The following is a 21,811-nucleotide window of genomic DNA, read 5'->3' on the forward strand; positions in this document are numbered from 1 at the left end:
CAATGGCTATATAGCATCTGAGTGATAATGCCAGCGAAACGAATCCAGGGTCCAGAGTCTTACTGATTACTGTGCTTTTCTGTGGTTCAAATAGATAGAATGTATAAATAATAAAGTTTTGTCTCTCTCCTAAAAATTTTGGAAAAATCACATAAGTGGTATTTAATCTAGGCCATCAATATGTAATTTTGGGTTGATATGATTACTTTTACTTTGCAAGATATGCCTTATTTCCTGTTTTTATTTCACGTTAAATTGTCATTGTCTACATTACATCATGTCTCATTCTTTATTACAATGATAGACCAGTGAATGTTATCATGTGAATCATGCTACAGACCACAGACTTTCCAGCACCAACAGTTGGTCGAGCCTTTCTTTAGGGAGCAGTGTGTTAGCATTTTCTACAAACAATGACGGCTTCGTCATTTACGTTCACACTCCATGAGAAAATACATCAACACAAAAGTAGAAGTGATAATTGTTATACACTTCTACAGGTATGTTCGGAATGTTCGCAAGCAGAACCTGTAATCCGCAGTATCATTCACTGTGTGCTCATGTGATATTTGTATAATTTCCTGTTACATTATGCTAGGGTGACCAGACGTCCCATTTTTAATGGGATTGACCCTTTTTTCAGCTTCTTGTTCTCTGTCCCAAGAAAAGTATGCTCGGTATGCCAAATGTCCCCTTTTGTTAAAATGCATCCCGTTTCCCTAAATTACTGTTAAAATAATTCTTTTTCTTTTATTTAATAATCACGTAAAACATTAATTCTATACTGTTTCCATCAGATGTCACCTTAATGAATTCAATAAAGGCCATGTTAATCACAAAATGTCGTCCCAAAAATGTGTCTTGCATGGACTTCTATTTTCTTGAAAGAAAGGCTAACACTTCTAGAGCAAATTCACTTATCAAAGAAATATGATGCTGATTGTACAATTGATCTTCATGGAGAATGTTAAAATAGTTAAAAGTTAATGAGGAAAAAAATTCTGTTATGAAACAAGTTCAGAATGCAGTGACATGGATATAATGTAAGGTCCAATTAACCTGTAGTATTTTTAAACAGATAAGTTAACCTAATTAATCCAGACTAGTAATATAAACAACTGTTAACAATGACTGGAGCCAAGTATCCATGCCACTCTATTATGTACTTGCATAATTATTATACCCTAGTTGTAAACAGTGTAGTATTTATTACTTTAAAATAAATAAAACTGGACCTTACTGCTCCCTGACATTATATAGGGTGATTCACGAGAAAAGGTAAAAAATTTAGGATACAATGGCTGCGTTCAGCCGGGTCAGCGCTGGGGTAGCGATTCATTTTTGCTGAGTTACAGCCACTGTTAGTGGCTGAACGACCAGACTGCAAAATGTCCGCTGTGTTTACAAAGAAACACGCCATTGTTCTGTCTACCCCGGCACCATTGATTGATGTCTACCCCCTCCACTTTCGCTGGCTAGCAGCAGGCTTGCAGCAAAAAAAATTTTGCTATGAAGAATGGCGGCTGCTATTTCAGCGCTGTCGGCCAGCAAGGCGTTCAGTGCTGTCGCTATTTCAGCGCTGGCCCGGCTGAACGCAACCATTATCTTAGGCCATTTTGAGTGAAAAAGTTCATAACAATGGCCGAGCTAGATGCATTTTTTGTTTGGTAAAAGTCTCGCCTCAATGTGAATCAGACATCATATCTTGCTGACGTGAAATGTGAGACAAGGTCATGGATCACAATGAATGACGTAACATTGGAATCTGCATTGTGAGCGATGTGAATAAGATAAGTTCATTCACCTCACAAACCAGGTGACAGGGGATTACAAATGTCCAATCGCCTGACCTTGTCTGATGTAATGACACAGAACCCGCACATAACACAAATACATTATTACTTATCAGTTCACAGGAGTTCAGTCAGCTACCTACAGTACAATAGTTATCGGAAGTGTTAAGTTGTATTTTCCAAGATGCCTTATAAATTTTCGACTGCAGAATACACTGATATTGTATATGTTTATGCTTTGTGCGATGGAAGTTCTTTGCGTGCCGTCGCTGAATATGAACGACGTTTTCCGAACAGAAGAGTACCATATCGAAGAGTATTTACTGTCTATGGGGTTGGATGAAAGACTTGGTATACTAAACGAGAGAGGTGCTAATTGACTGTATTTTGGATGCTGTATGCTACATAAAGAACAGCCACGAGCAACTCTCCCAAGCGATGAGCGCAACAGTGCATTGAAGCAGAAGGAGGTACCTTTGAAAATGTGCGAAAACATCGACCCCAACATCTAGAATATTAGGTATATATGCATATGTGAATATAAACTTTAAATTTGTCCATTATCTGTCTCTAAATGCGAGTTAGTACAATGGAATCCCAGAAGTTTTTGTGAAATCAAAGAGCCATATCTTTGTAACCGTTCAAAAACAGACCCATCTTCATATGAACTTTTTGACTCAGAATGACTTCAGAATTCACATCCTACATTTTTTACCTTTCCTGTATAAACACAAGTAATAATGAATGCTTAGATAAAATATTGATTCATGTCAACTTTAATAAGTGTCCTGTTTTTTATTTTGAAAAGCTGGTCACCCTACATTATGCATTATATTACTCATGTCTATATACTGCCTTAGAAGCAATCTTCGGTCGTCTAGAATAAGAGAATTACTATGACTGAGAAATGCATACTTCTAATAACTATAACATTGCAACAGCTAAGTACTTTAATAAATTATGTCCGGTTTTATTTAAATTCATTCTGTAATAATGCCTTCGTACAAGGTGTACAGCATGCCTGGACTCTGTAACTGCAGCTGTCTCAGTGCCTACATGTATCAATAAGTACAGCACAGTAGTAATGCAATATACTCGTAAAAGAACAAAGTTTAGAGTTGAAACAATCGACAACACAAAGTATTTCTTACTTTAATATCAGCACCGGAGAGATCATCCTTAGACATTATAAGCTCCGTTAAGTTCACATCCTCAGCTAAAGTCATTCGAGATGTGTGAATGTTGAAGATGCGACGCTTAGTTTTTTCGTCAGGTAATGGAAACTCTATCTTCCTGTCAATTCGCCCAGGTCTTATCAAGGCAGGATCAAGAGTCTCTATTCTATTTGTAGCCATTACAACCTTAGGAAAAAAAAATGATCATATAATTTATATTTGAGAGAGAGAGAGAGAGGGGGGGGGGAGGGGGAGGGAACAAGTGAAGGGACAGAGAGAGAAACTTTCATTTTCAAACAGAAACTTCAATGCATGAAACTTAAGAATTTAGTTGGAAACAATCTCACAAAACTACTGTATTTGATCTCGACACTGTGTGTATATCCAATGCCTGCCTGTCCACTTCACTTGCGTGATTCGGATTCGGCATATTGCGGACAGATGGCAGGACTTTGATCCATTTTCAAGTTGCACACCACTCTGGCAGGCTATGCTATGCATGATATGTATCTGTGGATAGTTATGTTTTATACTAGGGTGAGTATGTGTACATGTAAGTGTAGTCCTAGATCATATATACTCAGATTGCTCGGCCTTATAGGCTTTGACGGTAACAACTTTTGTCAGATTTACTATGCTGCCATCTAGTTGTTACATAAGGAGTCACGTCATAACTCCCATTTGAATTGCATTAGCAACTGTACTGCCATCTCGTGTTCGTTTACGGCAGACTGGTGGCAATCCTGGCGGTTGTTCTCTTCAAAGTGCTACCGAATTTAACATAGGGATGAGCAGTCTGTTCTATATGTGTTCTGGGGTGTAGTGTAGGGCATGGGTGAGAATGAAGAAGATGAGGAAGGGAGAGGGGGGGGGGAACCTGGTGCCAGCACAAAGCCTATTCATGTCTAATAGCACCAAGGGTGCCACCAGGCTTAATGTCCCCCTCCAACTGATGAATCAGTTGATGATGATATGCCTTTTCTTCATATGCACTGTGGAGAGATTTGGGATTTGACCAAGGCATATTGGAGCATAATCTAGTGATTAGAAGTTGTGCACTAACACACCATGAAAAAATGCTACGGTTAACAACAAAATGGGGAAAAAAGACTGTTACAACCAATCAAGTTGAAAACACAAACAAGTTTCCTGCCCAAAGTCACGGAAATAAAAATAGAATTGAATCTCCCTGAATCTAAGGAAAACATTTTAACCAGAGAAAACCCTCTAACCTTCGAACCAATTAATATTCAGCTAGATTTAGAAGAACCAGTTACAAAATCTGAAACTTCCAAATCTGTACTAAAAGCACTAGCATTAGAAGCTGTGAACAATAGATACCCACCAGAAGAATGGTTACATATCTACACAGATGGGTCTACTATCGATAACAACTCAGAATCAGGAATTACGTGTGCATTATTGTCATTTTATCAACCAGCAGGATACCATACAACAAATTTTGATACAGAAATAACGGCCATTGATATTTCACTCCAACACCTACTATACTACAGAATAGATAAATTTCAAAATGCTGTCATACTCTCGGATTCTAAAGCAGCATTATACGCAATAAATTCATATAAAATTATGTCAATCCAAATTAAAGAATGTCACAAAATGATTCAACAACTTCAAAAACTACAGAAAAGAATTCAATTGTAATGGATACCTGCACATTGCAGAATTTCTGGAAATGAAACTGCTGATTTTCTTGCCAAAAAAGGATCCAATTTAATTCAGAATACAAATAAAAGCCTACCTTTTCAATCCATGAAACGACTAATTAAAAACAAATATAAAATCAAGCAAAACCAAGCACAATGTAACAAAGCCGAAGATCATTTTAATAAAATAAAAAAATAAATAAATAAAAAAAAACATAGAAATTATTCCAGAAATCCCACGTAAAACTGCAGTAGCAAAATTCAGACTGCTTACAGAACATGATTATTTGGCCAAACACTTGCATAAAATAGGAATTTACACGAATCCTAATTGTTTTTTATGCCACAAAGAAGAAGAAATGACTGCAGAACATCTACAAACCTGTGAAGTTCTACCTGTTGGATCCGCCACAGAGAAATATTGGAGAGCAAGAATGCTAATGGCTTCATTGCCAAAGCCCGGCATTGGATAACAACAAGATGTGCACCGTCACCTCTCCTAGTCCCGAGGTAGAAATTTAACATGAAAATCTTTGACCCTGCTGAAAATCGAACCCGGGCTGGCTAGTCTGAAGGCAGATGTGCTACCACAGAGCTAACTCAGCGGACTGTCAGCTAGCTGCCTGGTCATCTTTCAGGTAGCTTCAAAATAATTTGTAATTTAAAGATAAGTTCATAATTCTTTGTCTAAGTTATTACTGGACAGAATTCCAGAGTACTTGAAATCAATGGATCAAGATCTTAACAGTATTTACTAAGAACACTACAAAATCTTGCATGTTGTTATGTATCCCACTGTTTCCAACTTTTAATTAAAAAAAAAAAAAAACCAGAAAGAATATTAAGATATTACACAATCTTAACAGAGTTCACTTTGTGAGCATATTAATTACCTTCACATCTCCTCGAGAATCAAACCCATCCAACTGGTTTAGCAGTTCCAACATAGTTCTTTGAATTTCACGCTCACCACCAGAATTTGAATCATAGCGTTTAGTTCCAACAGCATCTATTTCGTCAATAAATACTATGGAAGGAGCATGTTCTTCTGCTACTCGGAATAATTCTCTCACCAGCTTGGGTCCATCACCCTAAAATTAAACAAGAGACCATAATTTTAAATTATACATAATTAAAAATATGTCAGCAACTTCAACAGCATTCTCATATGCTGATACATATCGACAGGCAAGAAGTGCTTCCTTAGTCGTCCACTCCCGCTTAGTGGAATCGAACAGAACTGAGCTGAAGCATGTTGCGGTTTAGAATGAATCACATTAGTGAAAAGGCAAAGAAATAAATAAATATAAAAAAACAATGGAAATACTGGATTCATGTTTTTTTTTTAATTAGAGATACACATAGAGAATTTATCACTTTATTTGACTATCATCTCAGAGATGAAACAAAAATTAATATTCACTTTGGTATGAGTATTGCAAATTTTTGCAATTATTATTCTGTTTGGCTGAATAATACAACATATTAAAGACTTTACTAGATTTCGCGCATCTGTACAGCCTATATTACAGTAGTACTTCTTTAGTTTGCTGTAGAATAGCAGATAATTCTTAACAAGATTAATTTTTTTCATTCATATTATTAAATTGTAATATATATATAATGACATTTAATTATTATTCACTGTACTCGCACCACAACTTCTTAAAAATTAGTCACCTTGTTTCAATGACTGCCCTGCAAATCTCGGAGAGAGAAGGCAACATCCTGGAATTTAGCTAAGGTAAATGAAAAGAACATGCAACAAAATTAGGGTTTTAAGGGAAAACTATAGATTTTAATGAGGGTTTACAATGTGTTTCAAACAGGGGTGGTTCATGTCAGTATCTTCATTCTCTGTCTCCTCATCCTTCCGCGCTTCACTTTTGTTACCAGATCTTCCAGATGAGGGAGTGTAAATGACAAAACAAATTGTGGGCGCAGCATGCATTCTTGCAATCTTTATGTTAAAAATACTGTCTACTACAGTAGACATCCCTTCCGAACCACTTCCTGTCCAGGACACAGTAAAAGTTTCTCCCCTTCCAAACATAAATTCTAAAGACACCCTCGTACCGACAAAAGAACAGTAGTGGTCAAAGCCCTCACTTAAACCAAGCTGTTGTGTGAAGTGAAGCCTTCAGTGGAATGAGGGATGGACTTTAGAGTCTATTCCAAACTACAAAATTCAAACTTCACTGTTAATTCACTTATTCAGTAGGTAATTACTACTGACCTATTTGCTTAGAAAATGATTTAACAGACCTATCAGTAAAGAAGAAAGTAAAATGCATTCCAAGTGATCTAAAAGTTCTTCAAAGTATTAAAAATGACCAATAAATGCCGAAAAAAATATAAAAATGGCCTATTAGTTCAAAAACGTCAAAAAATGCAATATAAGAAATTATTTTTTTACATTGATATTAACAGAAAAGATTTCTATATTAATAGGCATCATCCTAATGTGAAAAATAAGATGACTTTTCATCAAGATCTGCCCCTAATCATAATCTTGTTAGTATTTATCCTTAATACAATATATTAAAATCACCACATAAAGTATAATAAAATAAACGAAAAGAATAACAAACAGTTAAACCCGTAGAAAAATAAAACAAAAAAAAAAAAGCCAAAAATATTAATATATCTTAAAGAAACTATCTCCAAAAATTAAATCCCTTGAATAAAATCTAGCCAAAAATGGTATTCCACATAAAGCAAAATTAGAAATACATAAACATGTTGAAGTTAAAGGTATTTGAAAGGACAAATTACCTATAAAACGAATATCCTGAGAAATTTCTTTCCTGTGCACAGTTGTCATGTCATTTCTTTCACAATGGCCACACAAGCAGAATTACGTAAAAGAACTTGCTGAGTAGGAAATGTGCCCTGCAGCTCATGCTGATACAGCAATATCTCAACAAACAATTCCTGAAATGTGATCCACGACTTATTCTCCCAGACTGTACCACTCCATGCAGAAATTAGAGACGTGGGAAAAGTAGTTTAGAATGGGAGTGAATCTGGTGAAAGCGACAGGTGATGTGGTACCCATCTTTCCGGCCATTACTTCTCACTATGTCCATTGTAAAGGCCAACTTCCACTTACTGGAATTGAATCGAACAGAATTTCTCTTCACAATGTATGGTTTTTGAATGGGTGATAGCAAAAAGAGGCATGTCGAATGAAATGGAATTCATGAGCTAGTATATTTATTCTACTGCCAGAACTTCTTGTTTCAAGTGTGGTCATGTTTTTTCTTGAAGTCTTCGTAAAAAAACAAACGAATCATAGCCATTTTTGGCGTGTTAATATTTTTATTGCTGAAATTATAAATAAATAAATATATATATATAAATGTCGCTTATGATTTCTAAATCAACTCCTCGAAATTAGGTTTGAGAAAATTCGGTACATGTTCACTGTTAAGATGTGACTCACTATGAAATTCGTGGAAATTCGATGCTGCCCTTCCTTGCCTCGTGTCCTTTAATGACGCTGTTCCTGCTTCAGAAACAGTGAAACATTTTGTAACGCACCATGGTGTAACTGAACAATTTATGCAACAGTTAACACAATTTGAGGGCATGATTTATTCCTTAGGAGCAGGCAGTCCAAAATAACTAACATTATTAAATGAAGATCAGATGGTAAGAACAAGGTAAATCAATGTCGTAAATTTTCTGGATTTGAATTTGAAATGTAATACGAGCCAGTTTTGGCTCAAAACAGCAAAGACTTTCTACAAATAATCTGACATTCTTAAAAAATATATATGTTATAAGCGAACATATGGGAAGAAAACAGATAAGAGTGGCTTAAGTGAAGTCAAGTGTCACGAGTAAAAATTTAAGTGTTTCAGAAAGTGAATTAATTAGCTTAGGGAGAAGGAAGATCAGTACCGAGAGGGAAAGTGAAAGTGTTTCTGTGAGTGCAAAGGGTGAAATGGGGAGAATTGAAGAGAACAAAAAGGCAGACAAGTTTATAACAAATGGCTGAAGTGGATGTTTCTGATCAAGAGATGGTTAAGGATGAAGTAAGTAAAATAAATAATAAATTGGAGGACTATAGTAGGAAGTTAAGTGAGACGATAGAGAGAATAAAAATAGACGATAAGTATGGTGGAGGAAGCTAGCTAGGATAGCGAAGCATATTATGTAGAAAATAAGTCAGATCAGAAAATGGAATGTAGGGGGAAGCTGTTGTACCTAGGGACAGTTTCTTAAATTTCAATTTTTTAAATTTTTGTATAAGTTTTTATAACTTTTTATTATTAACAACAGTATCTTTGAATTAAATAATTTTTTCTATAGATTGGTTTTAATATTCCTAAAGTGCTACATACTGTCCCTAGGTACATAAGGGTGATGTACCTTGGGACATAATTCAGCATAATATTAACGTAACTAATATTTTATTAAGTTTATAGTTATACAAAATACAGATAATTTACCGTTTTCTAATTATTATTAATGATAGGTTTTGCCTTTAAATTTAATGTAATAACAACAGTGATAATATTACTAAGTTTAAATTTTAAAATAGTTCTCAATTTTAGTGACAGAAAACAATATTAGGCTTTTCAATTAAAAGAATTTATTATCAAAGAGCGTATCATTCAAATGACACTTTGAAAACATATTTCTTAGTGCCCCTTAGGCCTGAACCTTTTCTCTCAGAAGGTGATCACAATATTCTCTGAGGGAAGGTCAAAAATTTCTGATTGCACATCATGTAAAAAAAATAAACTGTCATATTTAGTAAACTTCTTTAGATACTGAACTTCAAATTCTGTTTCACAAATCTTCTTACAAATTCTATCAACAAAAAATTTATAATTAGCCTCTCTTTCCTGCCACATGAATTAGAACAAAATTTTCTTCGCTTATTTCTTCTAAATTCACTCGAACAATCAACTCAGTGCCATTTACAGTTTAAATAGCATCTTCATCATCATTATCATTAGCACTAACACATTCCTCGGCTTATCTGCAGTCTCTTCTGAATTATCTTCTGGAAACGGAACTTGTGGCTTCAACTTTTTCCGTTTCTGAACTTTATCCATCATATTTCTCTTCTTACTCAACTTTCTTTCTCTTCCTTCTATCTTGGTTTTCTCTGGCATATCTGTTAAAAACCTGTGCCTTTCCTTTTTTAGAATTATAAGTTATTCTTTTCCTGAGAGGAGCATAATTTAGCTTTGTCGGGGTTTGTCTCTTGATTTTTAATTTGCTGCGTGTCATTTCCACTGAAGCTGAAACCTATAAAAGCCATTACTAAATACTATTTTTGATTACTCATAAGAGTAACTTATTTACAAAATTATTTAAAATATAACGAGGTCCACCTGAAGACAGTTGTCCCCAGGTAATACCATCCCTAGGTACATCAGGAATTACTGGTCTGGAAATTAATTTTGAAAAGAGCATGGCAATGAAAATCATTAAGATGGATTCACCTATGAAGGAAATTAATACAATAAAGAAAGTAAGAGTTTGGTTATTTAGGAAGCAAATTTGATTCAGAAGGGCGTTACAAAAAAATAAATTACACATAGAATCCAAGAGAGTGTAAGACTGCATAATTTCATTGAACACATTTTGTAGAAATGAGATATTACAAAAGAATCCAAAATTCTCATTTATAAAACTTATGTTGTACCTATACTAAGTTATGTGGCTGAAACATGGGTATTTACAAAGAAGGATAAAAGTAGAGTGCAGGCAGCAGAGATAAGAATATTAAGAAGTATTGGAGGAAAAACTAGAAGGGATAGAATTAGGAATACAGAAATTAGAGAACGAGTTGGTATTAGACCATTACAATAATACACTGAGGAAAAGAGTTTACAATGGTTCGAATATGTTAAAAGGATGGTACCAAAATCAAAGAGGTTACCAGGAAGAGCACTGGAGATGAGAATAGAGAATAAGAGGAGGACAATGGGAAGAACAAGAATGAGATGGTTGGACCAGATAATGGTACGGTCACTTGTCACTACTTTTGCAGTGGTGAAGTACAAAAAACTGCGCAACTCTCATACTGCGATGTGTGAACAACAGTGCAACCCGAAAAGTAGCGGCTGCCGAACCTGCTGGCCGTTCCTTTTTCATGCTGAGCGCAAGTTATAAGTAGCACCGTGTGAATATGGTTCTCAGGGTTGCAACTGCAGCATTTTAATATTGGTTTTGTTGAAACTTTTGCTGCGGTTAAGACCAGTGTTGCCACCCAAATGTGCCAATGATACTTTTGTTTGGATATATTCTAATGTTAGATGTGATGAAAATAAATGATTTGTAACAGTTACTAAATGTACAACAAAGTCTAAGTATATTTACTGACGATATAATGCATTTTTTTAATTTTCCATACCATAGTTTCAAACAGGAGGGTTGCCAACACTGATTACGTGAATATGCTGTTGGTTATCATTTAAGTACATAGGCGTTTTTAATAGCTTTATAGTAAAAATAATGCCAATTTCTGAATATTAGTTAGGACAGAAAAGCAAATAATAGATAAGTAAGCTATCGCATGAGTTCCATAATAATGCAAACATAACCTCAAAATGTATATTGAAAAGTCAACACAGATGTGAGTGTTTGAACTGAAGTGAGCTGTGGCCGTGGGTGACGCTACAATTTATTACCCATAATTCAATACAAGGCGTCGCAAAGATCATATACAAAACCAACGATAATAATACATAAGGTGAAAGATATTAATACATAAAGTCAACGATATTAATACAATGTTCAATCTTCCACATCCTCCCCACCCTGGTCGACCTCAAGGGGGATGACCAGCTGCATGGGGCATACGATTCGGTGTCCATCTGGTGTGCACAGCATCAGCATCCTTACGTTGCCATCTCGTCCTGGTCGCAGTTCCTCGATGACAGCCTTTGCCCACATGTGGCAGCGACGGACATCTTCCTGGAGCAGGACTAAGTCTCCTACTCGTAGTTTTACTCCTTTCCCTGTAGTCTGCCGGACATGGTGATAGTTTCTCAGCTCTAGAAGGTATTCCTTTCTCCATCTTTTCAAAAAGTCTCCTCTAGCTTGTTGTAGGAGTCGGAATTCCCTTTTTAAGCTTCCATGAAGAAGTGGTTCAGGTCCAATAGGGATATTAGTTGATTGTCGTCAGTTATGCAGGAAATTAGCAGGTGTCAAGGTAGCTGAGTCTTCATTTTGTAGCAAAGGACGTGAGTTTATGGCTGCTTCTACACTAGCCAGAATGGTGTTCAGGGTTTCTTGATCTACTTGTCTGCGTCCTAATACTTTTCTAATGCAGCACTTGACTGTGCTAACCATACGCTCCTACCATCCTCCCCACCAAGCAGCACGTGGAGCAATGAACTTCCAGTGTACACCGTTAATGGCGAAGTATTGTAACGTTTTGTCTGCCAGAAAGATAGTTGACAGTTCTTTGAGCTCCTTGTTGGCTGCGTGGAAGGTAGCTGCATTGTCTGAATACACCGTGTGTGGGAGACCTCTACGACTGACAAATCTTTGAAATGCAAGGAGGAATTTGTCTACTGACATGTCAGAAGTAAGTTCAAGATGAACGGCTCGAGTAATGGTGCAAGTGAGTAATAACACATAGACTTTCTGAATAGTAGTAGAGCCTTGCTTCGTATATGATGTTTAGATGATCTCGTTCCCACGTGGAAAGTGGCTGCTGTCGGAAGAAGTGTGTCGGAAATAGGTGAGTCAGATCTGATTTTCTTCGTTGTGAGAGCGCTTTCGACTTCATCATTTAGGAACTCCATAAGACGGGTGATATGACCTTCAGGAAGTTGTTCTCTCTTTGAGAAGATAATCCATCGTTGGTATATATCTTCGGGAAATGCGCGAAGAATTTTGGGTGCAAGAATGCGACCGCAATTATCAATGTTCTCTCCTAGGGCTCGAAGAGCTTGTAGTCGGCGATTGCATTCTACGTACATTGGTTTAAGGATTCAGCAGTGACGGATCTAATAGGTTTCAGATTGTCTAGAAAGTCTAAATGCGTCTGAATAATGCGGTTCTTGTCGCCGTATTTGGATTGAAGAATGCGTTTAGTTTCTGCATAAGTGTCAGCTGTGACAGTGATTCCATCAACTAATCGTTTGGCTTCCCCTTCTAAGTAACTTCTCAAAAATACATGCTTATCTATTGTCGACATGGTCGGGTTTTGATCTACAGATGACTGGAACTGTTCCCAAAAGCGAGACCACGCTTCAATATCGCCATAGAAAGGTTCTAATTTAATGCTGGGTAATTTCACAGAATGAGTGACTGCAGTTGGTACTGTAATAGGTGAGTTAACGCTAAGAGCGGACGTTGATATTGCTAACCTCTCATCAATGCATCGTGTAGCACGTTGTATTGGTGCGTTTAACAGTCTCAGTGTACTCTTCACATTTGTCGGCGTCGGATTGGAACTCAGGATCCGTAAGGAGATCATGGATGGAGTCATCTAAGTGAACAAGTTTGTCCAATATTTCTTGTAGTATTCCGCGGTAATGTTGGTAGTCATCCAGCGATGTATTGTAGTCAAAGCTGTTTATTGTCGTGACAAATCTTGTTGCGGTGTTCTCTCTCGAGTACGTAGCCACTTCAAGTTGTGTAACAATGTGTCTGGTTTAGAATCTGTCATCTCTTGCTGAACGAGCGCCTGAATGAATTCTGTGGCTGGGCAATAGATGGCATGAAAAAGTAGTTAATTTAGTTCCGTGGTCGGCCGATAGATGGCGTGCGTGTTTCACTGCCGTTGGTGTCTTGCTACCTCAACAATGGCTGAAGTAATGTAATAAAATAATAATTCCACAGACTCTTAGGTTAACGTAATCTACAATCTAGAGCTAATGAGCAATATGAATTGGCATTTAGTAACACTGTCACTAATGAATGTAATACAGTACAATTTGTGATACAAAATTCTCCAACTTATCTTGTAGAAGTCTTGCTCGGTCTTGTGCGTTGCTCAAGACGCCATGTCCATTCTCCGTTGTTCGATGCCCGATGCAGTAAATCGTCCTCTCTTGGTTGCCACAGTGTGGAACAATCTTCACGTGCACTTTATCCTTTAGATTATCCACCGTGTGTCACTTCCAATGTTGCTATTCTTCTTTCCGTGGTTTCGGCACCAAAAAATAGTGTGAGTGTTTGAAGTGAAGTGAGCTGGAGCCGTGGGTGACGCTACCATTTATTACCCATAATTCAATACAAGGCGTCACAAAGATCATATACAAAACCAAACTACACAAGGTGAAAGATATTAATACATAAAGTCAACGATATTAATACAATGTTCAATCAAAGACGTTATAATAGTATACTAGACTCACACGGAGCGCTGGTGTGCTGTCCAAAATTGAAACCAGTCTGCGCATGTTTACGCCGCCATTAAATAGGTAGAAACAGCGGTAAACACGAAGCCCGAGCTACTTGCAAAGTGGCTTTTTGCTATTAAAAGAGATAAATTTGTGCCTTCACCCAATGTAAAATTGTGTTTGGCTCATTTTAAAGACACAGATTTTTGGAAAAGTAATGGCAATAGAATTTTGAAAGATGATGCTGTACCATCTCTGTTTAATTTTCCAAGCCATTTGCAAGATGTACGATATATGTATTATCTCTGTTGTTACACTATCAATATCATTAAAAATCAATCAGTAGTTTATGACAATAAAGAATACTTAATTGTTAGTACAAGTATATCAGACTGTAGAGAAATCCCACGAGTGAATTATTTAGACTTACACATCAGTTATTAAACACAATTAGTGGAAAGATAACTTTTTGTTTTTATTATGTAAATTAATTTATCTGCAAGATAATAAAAATCGATTCAAAATCTATATGTGTGGATAAGTAAGTAAATAAATAAATGGCTATAATAGCTAAGCCGGGTTTGTGGACTTATGATTCAGGATTCATGATCAATATGTATAGGCCTAACTAGACTAACTGGGTTTGATCTTGTTGGAGAACATGCTATGTTTCAGATGTAAGGAAATGAATACATAATTTCCTGTGGGAACTAAATATCACTAATGGGATTCTAGGAGGGGGGGGCAGGAGAGGAAAGTTATTATTTTCTGTTCAACCATCTTTTGGCGTTTAAAAGCAAATAAACATGATCTACCTAATTAAGTGTATAAATATTTAAACATTTAATATTACATTGTAGCAGATTTTGTAACTTAATAGAGGTTATTTTTTTGTAGGTTGAGACACACCCCGTAGGCCATTAAAATTACTTTATATTTGTGAGTGGTCTGTGCTATCTTTTGCACAGCAATTCTTTTTGTTGTTTTGTTTTTGCAGATATTCCTAGTGCATTATTTTTCACTGGGGGGGGGGGGTTATAAACAGGGGGGTTTAACTCAAATGATAGATGTTGGATGCTCATAGATGTTCCATAGTTTGCCGCATGTGGTCAGGACAGCGCTGGCTGTATTTCGATAACAGAGTTTGTAAAATTAGCAGTACAAAACTCTTTGGTTTCGAAAGTTCTTTGGTTTTAAGTTTTGCCAATATGACAGTTTTAAACAGATATTATTAATATCCATTATTTACAGAATGTGTCAGTTTCATAATATTCGGATTATTATTACTATTACTATATAGCTAATTTGCATTTTCATTCGAGGACAAAGCCATATTAGTGTACTGTGTATGACCTATTAACCTCATTTGTTCAATTGTTGGATGTTGGCATTCCTATTCTGTTTAAATCTTGTATAAATTGTGGAATGGACGAACATGGCTGCTTAAGGAAGAAATTTGAACAGATCGAGTTAGTTGAGAAGTTACTGGTGCTTTCCTGCAACAAGAAATAATTCGCAACGTTAAAGATAAGAAAGAAATATGTTTGACATTACATCTACACGGTTCAACTTTTCTTTCAACTTCACACATTCAAGCAATGCCTGCAAGATTGGTATTTAATAATAACGGAAGTGCACACAATGTGCAGGATAATATATTATTTTAGCTTTCGCTGCTGCAGAACTTGGTCAGTGAAACTATAATCGGTTTTTACACTCCATCACATGGTATTTTGGTATTTTAATATTAATATGGCGTACCTTGTAGATAGGAAATCTTAATGTATCTTAATTCAACATGCGCTTTAAACTTGATTCTTTCAATATTCTTCCCAGACTGCGTGCGTACGAGCATGAAAAACTGAACCGTGTAGATGCAGCTTAACTGCACCGTCATGTTTTCTAATTTAAACTGAATTCTTCCATCATATCTTAAACGTTTATTAAACTGAGATCTGTAATTGTTTTCAGGGATAAACTTCAGAACGCGATTACCTTCCTTCTATCACTACCACATGATGAACTGACTTCTGTGTTGTATTAGGCCTAACTGTAATTACGCCAAGAGCTTTAAAGGTAAGCTAACAGAGTTAATATACACTTTGGGTATGAACGAACATCTTATTTTTGTATATAGCTAAGTTAAGTTGGTCAGACATCTTAAAATTCGTGGGACAGAATCTGATATGACTAAATATGTTGTTCCCGGTGTAATTCTTTACAGTTGCGTTACCAAAGGATGGCGGGGTACCTTAGCTTGGTAACGCAATAGTAAAGAAGTGTTGTTCCCGAAAAGATAAATTTTAGAAATTTGACTTTACAGTTAACAGTAGTACCTTTACTGGAATAATTTTGATAAAACAAAAAGAGTTAAATTGCCGGAGATATTATTTTTATAGACTCGTGGATTGAATTCTTCCAGGAATATTTTACAAACGTTGATTATACTGCAATCCTTCAATTGTTCTACGAAATGTAGTGTTATTAATGCATTATATGATACTAGGCTACTGCTGGTTTGTTTCAGTTAATAAAAAGACAAATGGCGGAGTTTTACACTGTGAATGTGCTGCAGTGTACTGTCAGAAATTGGATAGTAATGAGGAGACCTGGTTATTCCTGTTTCCTGCGCCAAGTAATGCAGCACAGCTTAAAAGGTAAGCAATGGCATTGGCATAAGCTCAATGCAAAGATATCCTTATATATCATCAGTAAATAGTCAGGGTTGGTAAACTGTAGTGATTTTTAAATTTAAGTGAGAATTATTTGTCAAATTCGTATTTGTTTATTAAAATGAGTTTTTGCCTTCTTTTGTAATTCATTTAAACTTAATTTGTGCATTAGTTCCTACATAATTGTGTATTTTGTTAATGTGTTATTTTAAGTAATTAATAATAAAAAATAATTTACTATGTTTACACATTAATACATGAAGAGTTACAGCACTAATAACCTGCACTTAATGATAATAATAATTATTAGCTTAGACTTAGGCAAGATATTGTGCTCAGTTTGTTATTCATTAGAAAAGAATTAAACTATTTAGGGAGATTAATATTTACAAATAAATTTATCAGAAGAGCTTAGCATTGTGTGTTTTCAGAATACATACGTAGTCCATTTGGCATTGTGCAACTTTTACTTTGAATATTGTTATGAGCTACAACTATTCATTTCAATCCTCAGCATCATACTGTGCTTTAATTAGGTGGTGATTCCGAAAGTAGGCTCTACTTGACTACCTGTACCATGTGTTCTGTTGCTCCTTAATTAGGAGTTGGGAAAAGACACATCAGAAGCAAACTTTCAAAACCTGTCCATTTCTTCAGAAAATGTTAGAATTATATGTCTGTAATAAACAAAGATTTTTCTGTGGTGAAATTTTATATGAATTCATAGGAAGAAAAATATATTTCACCATAGAAAATATTTTGTTCATTGCAGAGATGAAAGTTTGCTACTCATATATATTGCTAATAGTTTTAAGAAGCAGCAGAACAGTCATATGTAAAAAGTTTATTTATTTTTTTTTTTCAGGAAGTTAATTTCTCATCTTAATCATGTTAGGTGCATATAATTTTAATCTGTGATTTAAATAGTAACAATTATTTGATGTAAATAAAATGAAAATTATTTTATTTACATCATGATTAAATCATTAATTTAAATTAATACCAACCCTGGTTTGTGTATTTTTTTTAAGATAATAATAGAATTTTGATTGTAACAGGTACCACATGTGGGCAGCTGTGGCAGAAAATCCTCATCCTTACAGAAGGGCCTATATATGTGCAAGCCATTTTCGCAGTAATCAGTATAACAGTGACTTCAGATATAACTTACTAAGAGGGGCCATTCCATCAAGGGATGCTTGGTATCCCACTCAAGAACTACGACCCATTTCATCACCAGCCTACTTACATTAACCTTTTTCACCACCTAACATAATTGCTTCATTCATTGCACTTCACTGTGACATCAATTTGAACCTGTATTCTCTTTCATTGAGTGATTCATTCATTGTCTTTATCTTTTAACAAAATTGTGTTTAATTTTGTTGACAAGTGTATGGTAATGGACTTCATTCATCATTATTATTATTATTATTATTATTATTATGATTATTATTATTATTATTATTATTATTATTATTAAAGGTAAAAGGTAAAGGTATCCCCGTAACATGCCAAGAAGGCATTTGGGGGGCATGGAGGTAGAGCCCCATGCTTTCCATGACCTTGGTACTAGAATGAATTGTTGTTATTATTATTATTATTATTATTATTATTATTATTATTATTATTATTATTATTATTATTATCATTGTTATCTCATTTCGTTTAATGTGTTGATTTCTTCAGTTAATTGAAGGAAAATAAGGGGAATTCATTCATTCATCTGAGAAAAAAAAAGTAGAGTAGACTTCTACATTATGAGCAATATAATTTTTGTAATATATAGGGCAATCATAAATCTAACGATCTTTAAGACCCTAAGTTAACATTACATAGTAATATAAATACAAATAATAATTACTAGTACAATGAGCATTTCAGTTGTGTCATCTATAGGGCATAGGAGGGAGTCCAGTGGCAGCGATACGAATCTGCAGCTTCTGCAACTGGTGAGATTTGGGTGCATTATTTAGAATTTTTAGAGAGTAAATATGTTGTTGTTTTCTAATGTCAGGTGTTCGACAATAAAGTCATTTGACCTCTTGCACTCCAATATTTTTCAAAGATATTATCATGACCAGAGTAAATATGTTGATGTTTTCTAATGCCAGACATTTGACAGTAAAGTCATTTGACCTCTTGCACTCCAGTATTTTTCAAAATTATTGTCATGGTCAGCCACTGAAGCACAGATTTTGAGGTGTTCCGAATCCATTTCTTGGTTTGAGTAGCACAATGGACAGTTAGGAGACTGATATATTCCAATTCTATGCAGCAAAATAGTCCCCCAATCGGATTTCTGGGCGGGACTACTTTAATGGTACAGAAGCAACTAAATTTTTTATAATGGAATGCTTGTATAACATCAGCTAAGAAGAGAGTTAATATGGTACAATATTTTGTCTCTTCTCACTTTATAGATCTCTTGATTATGGAACAACAAGTTTTGACGGAGAAATCATTGTAATAAGTGAAAGTCTCAGGAATCTTCTATGCTACATCAATAAATTTAAGAATGCAGTTATATTGTCAGACTCCAAAGCAGCTATTCTATCAATAGTCTCTAAATACATACTTTCATCTCAAACAGCAGAAATAACTAAAATGCTCTCTCAATTAATATCACTCAATAAAAGAATTGTATTCCAGTGGATACCATCCCATTGTGGAATCCTGGGAAACGAGAATGCTGATGCTTTAGCAAAGAAGGGCAGCACTGCTACTTACAGACCTGTTACTAAATCTACGTATTACTCTGTGAAAAGATTTATTAAATCTACATACTTAGACTTCAACAAACAAAATTTGATAACACAAATCTCAAGGGAAAATATGGAACTCTCTGCATCATAATCCACAGTTAATTCCCGATTTACCACGAAAATCGTCTGTAGCTGCATTTAGATTGGCAACAGGCCATGACTGTCTGGCCAAACAAACACCTGCATAGAATTGGAATATATCAGTCCCCTAACTACCCACTGTGCAACTCAAACCAAGAAATGGATTCGGAACACCTCAAAATCTGTGCTTCAGTGGCTGGCCATGATAATATCTTCGAAAAATATTGGAGTGCAAGAGGTCAAATGACTTTGTCAAACCCCTGGCATTAGAATACAACAACATATTTTGAGCAATGGGGCCACAACCAAATCAAACACTCAGTATCAAAGCTCAAAATTAGGAAATGTTGCGAAGTATAGACTTATCTCTAATAAATTGTATTGCACTTTTTCTAATATGTTCAGTGTTTTAAATCAACTATACATCAGAGAATGAAAAATAATTTTTTTACTTGTATTTCTTAATGGTGTTTTTATTAAAAGTCTAAGTTAATTTTATGTCTGTTGTAGACAAATAGTTTTCTTTGTATTCTTTATCAGTGGTGATTATTGATTACTTAGATTTTTAATATCCATATATTAAAACTAATGGCAGTTACTTTTAAAAATAGATGTTCAGCTCTGACGGTGTAAAACAAATAAAGTGGTGTTTTATAAATGTTTATGAACATGCGTTGTACTATGTCACAGCAAAACATCTTATGACTATTTTCGAGCTAATGTTTGACATAAAAAAATTAAGAGCAAATTATAATTATATAACTGACCAATAATAACTTCGAAATCAATATTCCAAAGTCAATCTTTGCTTTTATTTTCCAATACATGATACATAACATTATTTAAAAATAGTGCTTAAGGTGTTTTGGAGAGAAGTATCCTATCCTATTCGCTTCCTGTATCTCAATTACATATTTGATCTAGAAGATGCAAAAACTTTTATTAGTCAAATTTGATAAATTAATTTAATAAAAGGGTTAAATGATGGTGTTAAAAGAGGGAGTGTGTTAATGGTTTTCAGTTTCATGTTCAACCATTATATTTATATTCACATGTTAAAACAAAAATGTGATATAAATATTGTGGTTAAACATGTTATTTAAACTGATAAACCATTACACACTCCTTTGGCGATATGAAAAATACCAGTATGTGTTGGTATAATAGGTATCTGCAGTACCGATCGTGCTCTAATGTTGGCATAATGGATACCTGTAATACCGATCGGGCCGTATAACAAGGGGTGTAGTTCCGCATTCCGCTGCTATGTGTAACGAGATGTAGTTCCGATGTTTTGCTGCCAAGTGTCTCGACGTCGCGTCAATAGCGTGTCGAAGGTAATGCATTGAGTTGGGGGTCTTTCTATTTATTTGTCTATGGTTATAAATGCATATAGTTCACATACAAATAGCCCGTTTATATTTTGCCGGATATATATTATTAAAAAAGCAAGGAATGTCATCTTATTGATATTACATATGTGCATAATATTACGTACTATCATTCTGCAAGCATTGATATATATTTATTTTTTTTAAATAACAATATATTATGTAAAGAAATCCACTCATAAAAAGTATGTTTTTTTTTTTTTTACATAATGAGATTTTGTTTAGTTTTTAGGTCTTCATGTTGCCTATTAATTGCAATGTATTAGGTACCGGTAGACTACTTTTTATAATTGATAGCATTCCCTTTATTAATTGAAGAATGACTTATAAATGCAATGCAATGTAATTTTTCGCATTATATTTTGCGTAGTTACTTATGTCCTGTGGTCTAAAAGTACCGGTAATATAATTTTCGATTTTCTAAAACTTAACAACAGGTCTATACTGATTATCACATATTTATTTCACTTAAGAATTTGATTATAATAAGAACTTGTGTAATCAAGGTGCATGTATTTACGTCTTGTGATCTAAGAGTAATGTATGTTAATATAATTTTCCATTCTCTGAAACCTAACAATATGCTGATTAACGTAAAATTATACATTCTATAATGTATATTGTGTAGGCCTATTTATGGATGTATGAACATGTTTTCTATCAATTGCTGCGTACGTATTTTCTTTCCTTTAATGCTCTGACCCATATCAATGAAACTTTGAATATATTTATTTCGCCCTCATTTTACGTTAAACGTCGAAAATGGCTATAATATGTTAATTTTAGATCATCACAGAGTTAAATTGTGTGATTTACGTACTGCTATTATGCGTCTGCTCTCCTACATCATGGCGGCAAGCGCAGCGTTCAATTTGCCCCGGTTTCCTCGTTCCGTGCAGACAAGACTGTAGGGGCTTGTGTTCAATCTTCCACAACAGAGATGG

At 35.0% G+C, this 21,811-nt stretch overlaps 1 protein-coding gene across 1 annotated transcript in view; it reads right to left on the reverse strand.

Annotated features, from left to right (window-relative positions):
- The window catches only part of Rpt2 (26S proteasome regulatory subunit Rpt2), a 42,478-nt gene that overhangs the window by 1,005 nt on the left and 19,662 nt on the right, over nucleotides 1-21,811 (reverse strand). Inside the window, exons 7-8 of the mRNA XM_069839727.1 lie at nucleotides 5,532-5,729; nucleotides 2,945-3,154 (exon numbers count right to left, since the gene is read on the reverse strand). Of these exons, the coding sequence (XP_069695828.1) occupies nucleotides 2,945-3,154; nucleotides 5,532-5,729 (408 nt within the window). The remainder of the gene's footprint in view (nucleotides 1-2,944; nucleotides 3,155-5,531; nucleotides 5,730-21,811) is intronic.

The sequence above is a fragment of the Periplaneta americana genome, chromosome 11 (assembly GCF_040183065.1).
Source record: "Periplaneta americana isolate PAMFEO1 chromosome 11, P.americana_PAMFEO1_priV1, whole genome shotgun sequence".
Lineage (NCBI taxonomy): Eukaryota > Metazoa > Arthropoda > Insecta > Blattodea > Blattidae > Periplaneta > Periplaneta americana.